The sequence below is a fragment of the Psittacula echo genome (assembly GCF_963264785.1).
Source record: "Psittacula echo genome assembly, chromosome: 25".
Taxonomy (NCBI): Eukaryota; Metazoa; Chordata; class Aves; order Psittaciformes; family Psittacidae; genus Psittacula; species Psittacula echo.
In genome coordinates this window covers 2,670,150-2,679,624 of record NC_137760.1, presented here as the reverse complement: position 1 = coordinate 2,679,624, position 9,475 = coordinate 2,670,150, and the positions used below count along the sequence as shown (strand labels likewise).

Here is a 9,475-nt window from a genome sequence, read left to right as displayed (position 1 = left end):
GCACCCCAGTCTGTAGATCCACCATTAAGGGCTTTCCCACCTAAGTGATGCCCAAATCCCAGACCCGAAGGTGGCTGTGCTGGAATCAGCACTCATCCAGCCTGAAGACAGGGGGGTTTCACAGCCACCAAAACCCCGACGAGGCTTTGGGAACAACCTGGACCACGGGGACCCCGCGGCGGTGACTCAGGGATGCTGGGGGTTGTGAAACAAGCCTGGGATAGTTTGGGAGACGCCTCCAACGCAGCCGCCCCGGGGAGCACCGTCAAGGGAACAAGCCACGGCAGCGTCTGGGCTTTGACCCGTCAGGCAGGTTTCCCGGAGCAGCGCGCCGAGCCGGAGCGAGTATCCGGAGCCGGGAATGCCCCTCTGCCCGCTCGCAGGCTGACGGAGCCCCTCCGGCTCTCCCCTCGTCATGCGCGCAGCCGGGTTGCTGCTGGCTTGGGCACTGCTGCGTCCCGCTGGTACCCAGCAATGCCACAACGCCGGCCCCGGGGGTGTCCTCCGCTTCACTGATACCCACGCTGAGATTCGGGTGCCGGCGCTGCACCGGGTGCCGAGCTCGCTCGATCCCCTCTACGGCCTCGTGCGGCGCTGCCTGGATCTCATCCAGCAGAACCCGCTGCCCACAGGTGAGACACGGAGCCGGGATCCGCATGGATCTGCTCCGGGGGGGCGCTGAGCCAATTCATGGAGTTGATGAGCTTAAAGGTCTTTTCCAATGGAGGAGGAGGATGGTGCCTCCATCACCCCCGGGAGGGTTGGGGGTGCATGGGGTCGGACCTCTTACCGGTGCCATGATTTCTCTTGCAGAGCTGCTCAGGACAGCCCTGAACGACCCCAGTTCGGTGCAGACATCTCAGGTGAGCCGGGATGTTGGGGTACAGATCCCATGGGAACGGTACCCACCCGGTACTGGTGCTGAGCGCGCTCCCCCATCACGCAGGTGGTGCAGTATGAACTGGGCTACGTTGTCTGCGCCGCCGTGGCTCTGCTCTTCACCGTGGCCGTGCCGATGGCCGGGATGTGCTTCTGCTACTGCCGGAGCCGGCGGCGGTGCGGGGGCCGCCTGCGTGCCCATCGGCGCTCACTGGGCTGCCGCCGCCACTGCCTGCTGGGCTGCCTGTCCCTCACCTCCCTCATCATCCTGTGAGCCCCCACAGCACCCCACATCCCTGCACCCTCGCCCTAAACCCCATCCTATGGGTGCGGGAGGAGCAGCTCCATCACCTCTTGCTCATCCCCGGCAGGGCCAGCGTCATCTGCGCCTTTGTCACTAACCAGAGGGTGAAGGTGCAGATGGAGCCGGGGCTTGGGGCTGTGCCAAGCACCCTGCGCACGCTGCGGCAGCACATCGCCAATGTCCCCCAGGTAGGTCCCCAAGTGGCTTTCCCCACCCCGGCATGGGGCGCAGCCCAGGGATGGCTGCGTTTCCCTCCTGGAATAGTGTGGGAGGTGAAAGGAGGTGGCGTGGCTGCATTATGAATGTATTTTGAATGGAAACATGGGGCTTCATCCCCTCCCGGCGGCTGCTCCCCCTTGGCCGACCGGTTCATCTCTGCTGGCAGGGGGTGCAGATGGTGGTGGATCAGTTCGAGGTGCCCCGACAGCAGATAACCTCCGACCTGGGCGGTAAGCGCTGCGCCAAGCACTGACAGGTCCTGTTGCGAGCTTCCAACCAGGATGAGATGCTCACGGGGTGCCCATTGCCTTGCAGGGCTCAGCCGGAGCGTGGGGCTCTCCATCCATGCACAACTGAAGGCCATGACCTACGCGGCGCTGGCGGAGCTGCAGGACAGGGCTGGAGGTACCGGGCGAGTGCGGTGCTCCCTCTTGGCCGGTGCCAAAGCCTTGCCGGAGGGCCGGTGGTGGCCGAGCGGAGCAGCGTGACCTAGCCCTGGGCTTTCTCTTTAAGACCTACAGACCTCGCTGCACCATTTACAGATCCTGGAGCAGACGGTGCGGGCACTGGCGGCGGCGCGGGATGAGCTGGACCCGGTGCTGCGGGAGCGGCGGCGCCGCGTGGTCGCGTTGTTGGATGACCCGCGCTGCACCTCCTGCGCCAGCGTCCTGGGCAGGGCACAGAGCCTGGAGCTGGGCGCTGACTATGGCAAGGTGCTGGGACACGGTGCTGGTCACCCACCAACACCACTGCTCCGGCAGCGCCGGGATTCATGGTTGCTTCTCCCATTCCAAGGTGCCGTCGGTGGAGAAGGTTCTGAAGGCGCTGGCTGGGCTGCCCCGAAGTGACTTTGCGGAGATGATTCGCCAGGTTTGGGGGGGTTATAGTGAAGCAAGGGGGTCCCCATTGAATGGGCAGCCCCATCCAAGTCACTCAGCATCCATTCTTTCCTCACAGGGCAACGGCACCTTCAACTCCATCCCGGAGCTGGCTGTGGAGCGCATGGCACAGGTCATCCAAGGTGAGTGGCGCGGGTGGCCTGAGCGGGGACACCTTCCGTGTGGTGAATAATCCCATAACGGATGGATGTGGGGACCATCCGTGCCTTGCATGGCCTTGTCCCCGCAGATCTGCGGGAGGAGATGGCACGCACGACCGAGAAGGTCCAGTCCATCGCCGACAGCTTCCCCCTCCATGACTACACCCGGCCCGTGACTGAAGCGCTGATGAAGGCAGAGGACCGGAGCCAACCCTACCTGCGGGAGGTGCAGCGCTTCGAGCAGTACAGGTGACACCGGGGGGGCACGGAGGGGTGCAGCAGAGGTGGGTGCTGACCCCTACCCCAAACCCCAGCTGGTCCCCCAGCCCCACATCTCGAGGCTGCTCCGTCCTGCAGGTGGATCGCGGGCACGGTGCTGTGCTCCATCATCCTCCTCATCCTCGCCTGCAACGTGGCAGGGATGGCGCTGGGTGCGTACGGGCTCTCCAAGCGGGAGGACCCGAGCGACTACGAGTGCCGAGGAGAAGCTGGTGCCAAGTTCCTCCTGGTGTAAGCATCAATCCGGGTGCTGGGGGGGGGGCTGTTGCCATCTCACCCCCCTACAATACAGAGAGGGCAAAGCCAAGGGAGGGACAGGCTGAGCCGAAAGGCATTTGAAGCCACCACCTGTGCCGGCAGGTTTGGGAGCAGTGGCTCCTCCCTGGGATCTGGCAGCTCCCGCGCCCCGTTCCCGCTGCCCGGCACACCCCTTCCCAAGCAATCCGGCGTGCCCGGGCGCGGGAAGGAGCCGTGGGGCTTCCGGCAGGTCCCCACAAGCCTTTCTGCCCTCTTGGGTCTGTAAAGCAGCCGCCGGCGCCTCCTCTCCCTCTTTCAGCGGCGTGGGCCTGGCTTTCCTGTTCTCCTGGCTCCTCATCCTCCTGGTTTTCGCCACCTTCCTGGTTGGGGGCAACATCCAGACGCTGGTTTGCAGGAACTGGGTCAACCAGGAGATTTATAAGGTGGGTGGCCATGCATGAGTGTCCTAGAGAGAGGACAAGGGGTGATGGGTTCAAACAGGGGAAGTTCAGGTTGGAGATAAGGAAGTTCTTCCCTGGTGTCCCCATCCATTGCAGGAGGCTGGGACTGGATGAGCTTTAAGGTCCCTTCCAACTCAAACCATTCCATGATTCTATGATCCACCCATCACCCCATAGATCTCTGTTTGCATGCCCCAAAATGCCTCCAAATGCTCTGTGTCCTCCCTCTTAAACCCATCCAGAAAAGCCCCACCGCACCCAGCAGATTAAGGTTAGGATTAGGAACTTGGATTTGCATCAGCAGCAGGAAATTGCCCTTGTGCTGTTCATTCACTCGAAGCGACGATGCTCCTACCTGCAGGATCCCGTTCCCTGGTCCTTGGGGATCGGGAGGATGCTTTGGGCTGTGATGGGGCTGAGAGAGGGGTTGGGAATGGGATCAGAGTTTGTCCCATGGCTTTACACATGGAGGCACGTCCCTGTATGGGGCTGTGCTCTGCTTTCCCTCTGAACACCACCCAGTGAGGCTCTGGAGATCACTGCAGCAAGACCAGCTCTGGCTGGGATGGGATCACCCCAACATGCAACTGTGAGGCCAGAGCACCCCAAAATCACAACCGTGGCCCTCTTCTTCCTCCTGTTTATCCCAGTTCATCGACACCCCCGGGAACCTGCCTCCATCCATGAACCTCACCCGCCAGCTCAACCTCAGGCGGGACTCCAACCTCAGCACCACGTACCGGTGGGTACCGCAGGAGGAGTGGGTACCACATCGGGAGGGCTGATTTGGGATCACATCCCTTTGCCTTCCAGGGAGTGCAAGAGCGGTGCAGGGCTGTGGGAGGTGCTGCAGCTCGACAGGGCTTACGACTTGGATGAGCATCTGAAAACCCCCAAGGTGAGGGCTGGATCCAGGCAGAGCTTATGGGGATGCCATGGGGATGCCATGGGGATGCCATGGGGATGCCATGGGGATGGCACGAGCTTTACTGGGGATACAGGAGGGAGCTCTGGCTCTCCCATGCCCGGCTCCATAACATCCATGCCACCACCACAGTACACGGCTGACTTCCAGAAGCGCCTGGCTGACTTCACAGCACGCTTGGGTGATGTGCGGCTCCTCCGCAGTGAGGGCAGGCAGGACCTGGAGACCTTCGCCCGCAGCGGTGTGGATGAGGTGGACTATGGGCGCTTCCAGGAGGAGGTGAGGGGATGCTCGTGGTCCTTGCTGCAATGGGCAGGATGCAGCCCAACCATGCCAGGACCAGCTTCCGGGGTTGGAATTGCATCTGGCACCAGGTCCATCTCCCCGCAGATGAGGAAGCCGGTGGTGCAGACCAGCCTCCCCGGCTTGGCGAGGAGCCTCGAGGGGCTGCAGAAAATGCAGGTGAGCGATGGGGAGGGCATCAGGAGCTGCCTTCAAGCCCATAGGGACATCCTTACCCCATTGTATCCCCCCACAGAGGAACAGCACGGTGGCGGGGCGCCTGGCTGCTGAGGCTCAGGCCCTATGGCAGATGCAGAACTCCACGGTGCAATCACAGGAAGCCTTGGTGGTGAGTGCGTGTTGGGTCGGTGGCTCATGGTGCTGCTGGTGTCTGCCCAGTGGCGTCCATGTGAATGGGGTGATGGAGCTTTGGAACCCTTCTCACCTCCCTGTCCCACAGGAGAAGCTGGGAGAGAGCGTCCAGTTCCTGTCCCGCTTGGCCCCGCGCCTCCAGGTACTTGTGTGGTTTCTTCCAGCTTGGAAATGCCCAATGGGTCCCAAAAACCCAGTGCCGGGTGATGGGAGAGCCAGGGAAAACACCATCTCCTTTGGTGCTTAGATCGGCAAATCCCCCTAAGGGCATTTCAGCATTCCCAACAGGAGCATCCGATAGCATTTCCTCTTGCCAGGGGTTTTCTCTGCTGGGAGCAGGTCCCTCTTTCCCTGATATCCACAACCAGCTGGAACCTCTGTGGTTCTTACCCTGCTCCTGGCACCCCTGGGGCACCCATCCTGCTGCCGGGTGCTCTAAGGATGCTTTGCCCTTCCCGTGCTTCCCTAGGAGCGGGTGAGGATGACACTGGCCACCATAGCCTCAGTGGAAGCCCGGCTGCCTGTGCAAGCCCAGCAGATCCTCCGGCAGGTGAGCTGGATGTGCCCTCCAGGAGGAACAAAATTCCCTGGGGCTGGAATGAAAGAGTGGGAACGGGGCACTGCAAGGGGTCAAGTGACACCCGAGGCTTCCAGTCCTTGTTTCCAAGCCTGGTATTAGCCCAGAGCTGGTTGGAGCAGGGCTGGGAAGTGTGATTCCTGCTTTCCATGCTGCCTTCCCTTTGCCCAGGAGATCGGCTGCTTCACCAGGAGGGAGCTGCGCTACTTCACACAGTACCTGAACTGGGTCGGGCAGACGGTAGGTGCTGATCCTTTGGGACTGGGAGCCCCTTGCTGAGCCGAGATGCAGCTCCCAAGGGCAGGAATGGGATTATTCCTTGTCTCCGCTTCTTGTTGCAGCTGAGGGAGGATGTGGCTTCATGTCAGCCACTCGCCACGGCGCTGGACAACGGGCGGGTGATCCTGTGCGACCGCATCGCTGACCCCTGGGTAAGGATAACTGGTGTTATCCGTTCGTTATCCCAATGTAAGGATATGGAGTCCAGAGGAGGCCATGAGGATGCTCAGGGGCTGGAGCAGCTCCCGTATGGAGACAGGCTGAGAACATTGGGAATGTTCAGCCTGGAGACGAGCATTCCCCACGCAGCTCAGCAGGGACCCCCATGCTCTCTGCTTGCAGAATGCTTTCTGGTTCAGCCTGGGATGCTGCACCTTCTTCCTCATCCCCAACATCATCTTCGCCATCAGGCTCACCAAACACTTCCGACCCATCCGCAACCGGCTCATGTAAGCACCGGGCATGGGGTGGGAGCTGCAGGGAGGGAGATGTGGGCTCCTCCTTGGTCCCTTGGTGATGTCTCCTTCTCCTTCTGCAGCTCTACAGGGTCAGAGGAGACCTGTCCCTTCCACATCCCCCGTGTCACAGCACTCAAGCTCTAGCCGGGCGCCTGCCGGCTGCAGCAGCATTCCCTCTGTTCCTGGAGCTCCCATCAAACTTGTGCCCAAGCACGGCAGAGCTCCAGGTCCCTCTGACATCTCACAGGGCTCGGATCCATTCTGACATCTCTTCCTCGGTGTCCTTTGGGGTCTGAGCATCCTTCCCGGGTGCAGGACACTCATCTCCATGCTCTGGGGTCTCCTTCTGGTGTCTCTTCCTCGGCCACCTTTGAGGTCTGAGCACCCATCAGGGATGCTCCCAGACGATCCAGGAAGGCACCCCACAGCTCCCAGTAACCCCTGGTGTACCCCTTGCAGACCCATGGGGAAGGACACCCGCCCGCTGCCCCACACTGGCACATTAAAGTCCTTTCCAGTCAAACCCACTTCTGCCTCTTCATCTCGTGGCCACCATCTCCCCCTGCTCCCATTGGGAACCATTCAGCCCTTGGAGGGGGGGTTGCAGCAGGGTGCTGTTAATTAGTGCTTAATTAGAGGTGGGGTCAAACCTGCTGGTTAAGGTGTGTGTGGGGGGTACACTGAAGGTAGTTTGTGGCCAGTGGGCTGTGACAGGATAAGGTTCAGAGACTGCTGGTGATAAGATGCTGTTTGGAAAACCAAGCTTGAAGAGATGCACAACCAGACTATAATCACTAATAACTACTGTGAGTTAGTCATTGAGTGCACAGAAGATTAAGCTCTTACCAGTGGGCGTCCCTATGGGGGAGAAGACAGGTTCAGCCATCTGAACCCAGATGGAGTCTTCCTTACCTGATCCCTTCTTTCATTCCCTTTATAGAACCCCAAACTGGTTTGGGTTGGAAGGGACCTTAAAGCTCATCCAGCTCCAACCCCTGCCACAGGCAGGGACCCCTTCCACTGGAGCAGCTTGCTCCAAGCCCCTGTGTCCAACCTGGCCTTGAACACTGCCAGGGATGGGGCAGCCACAGCTTCTCTGGGCACCCTGTGCCAGCGCCTCAGCACCCTCACAGGGAAGAGCTTCTGCCTTATCTCCAACCTGAACTTCCCCTGTTTCAGTCTGAACCCATCACCCCTTGTCCTGTCACTACAGTCCCTGATGAAGAGTCCGTCTCCAGCATCCTTGCAGCCCCCTTCAGACACTGGAAGCTGCTCTGAGGTCTCCACGCAGCTTCTCTTCTCCAGGCTGAACAGCCCCAATGTTCTCAGCCTGGCTCCATCCGGGAGCTGCTCCAGCCCCTGAGCATCCTCGTGGCCTCCTCTGGACTTGCTCCAACAGCTCCATGTCCTCATGCTGGGGACACCAGAACTGCCCTTTTCTTTCCTCTCAGGTGGAGTTTCAGTGACCCCAGTCATACATTCTGCTACTATGGATTGGTGTAAAAGCCCCTCTCTTCTCACTTAAAGATAGAACTGTTAAAAACCATGAGGCACACGCTCAGTGAGGTGTGGCTGTACCTTGGAGGTGGGTAACTTTGGGATGGAGGTGTGAATGCATATTACAATGGGCAAGGTTCACCTAAGGAAAGTGGTTTCGCCACAGCTGCTGGCTCAGACATGCACATCTTCTCTTCTGTTCTCCATTTGACAGCTGCTATGGGGCTTATCAGCTGCATGGTACCATCCAGTTCCCATCCCTGCAGGGAACAACAGAGGTGTTTCCACTCCACCCTCCATTGCTCCTCTAAGAGAGCAGGTTGTGAAACCATATTTTACCCTAAACCACTCTATTTTACCCTAAAAAAAGATATAAAAAGGTATTTCTATAATGCCACAATTTCTGTTAGACTCCAGTTTTCTCTAATTCCACCCCCCCAAGTGATACCCCCCAATCATTACAAGGTCATTGCTACCCACAGCCAGCAATAAAGCACCAACTCTCTTGCTTCGTGCACTGCTGAGGTTCTTGCTGCCTAGAGCCGGCTGCTTTATTCGGTATTTACCCTGCAGAGGTCAGCATTGCAAAGGCTTTTGGCTGAAGGGATTTGGGGAGCTGAAGCCCAAAGGAGGATTTCTGCAGGAACAACTATGTCCAGGGGTGTCCTCAGCCCATCAGGAAGCAATGTGATGGTTGGGGGGGCTTGGAGCAACCTGCTCCAGTGGAAGGTGTCCCTGCCTGTGGCAAGGGGTTGGAACTGGTTGGGCTTAGGGTCTGTTCCAACCCAACCCATTCTGTGATGCTATGATTATCTACTTTATACAGTAACATAGGTGATATAATGCTTGTTAAACTGATTTCCCTTTTGGTTAAGAAATGATAACAGGCAATGATAACAAGCTGGATTCAGCTGGCTCGTCTTCCTTCAGTTGTTCCTTGTAGCTGGGTCACAATAAATAACAGATGAGCACACAGATAAGTAATGAATAACAGAGGAATTCACCCCAAAATACATGTGTATTATAAATATAGCTGGTTACCACTGTAATATATATATTACAGTGTGTATATATATACACACATGTGTATATATATATTACAGCACTATGTCCAGCCTGGGGAGCGGATGGATTAAAATGGGAGCAGTTGTAGCTCTGAGTTAACAGTAAATCACTAACAAATAATTCAGAAAATTGCCCTAAACCAACTGCAGGTGCTTGATTTTTTAGGAAAAAAGGAAAAAATAGGAAAGCTGACGCCAGATTCCTCACCCAAAGCAAGGTCATGGAGTATGATCAACCTCCGATCCCTCCCCAGAGTGACCCCCTGGCATAGGCTCTCCCACCTTCCCTCCTCGTGATTACTTGTATTGATAAGTTACAGACTGGAGTGAGCCCATTTCCAGCTCCTGGATGTGTTTTTCTTCTGTGAAAAGCGGGTATCATCTCCTCCATCATTTTCCCCCTATCTATTTGTGGGGGATCTGTGTCCTATGCACTTCTAAGGGCTTAACTGAACTGGTGTTGATTAAACCATTTCTCTTCTCAAATCCTCCTCACCTGAAACCCAACTCCTGTGACACTTCACTCAGGGCATCCTCCTCCTGCTCTCCCTGCTGGCCCCAAGAACTCATATATATAATTAATATACATAAGATCAATAATTC

At 57.9% G+C, this 9,475-nt stretch overlaps 1 protein-coding gene across 1 annotated transcript; it reads left to right on the top strand.

The window, feature by feature from the left end:
* Positions 1-415: 415 nt before the first annotated feature.
* PROM2 (prominin 2) lies at positions 416-6,455 on the top strand (the record flags this gene model as incomplete). Its single annotated transcript, XM_080634605.1, has 23 exons — positions 416-632; positions 814-863; positions 947-1,149; positions 1,251-1,371; positions 1,569-1,632; positions 1,718-1,807; positions 1,916-2,115; positions 2,198-2,272; positions 2,360-2,423; positions 2,531-2,690; positions 2,799-2,951; positions 3,277-3,400; positions 4,069-4,160; positions 4,232-4,316; positions 4,476-4,622; positions 4,734-4,805; positions 4,882-4,974; positions 5,086-5,139; positions 5,467-5,547; positions 5,746-5,814; positions 5,916-6,005; positions 6,196-6,302; positions 6,392-6,455. 23 exons carry the CDS (start codon positions 416-418, stop codon positions 6,453-6,455), a joined length of 2,475 nt encoding a protein of 824 aa, XP_080490731.1.
* Positions 6,456-9,475: the final 3,020 nt, after the last annotated feature.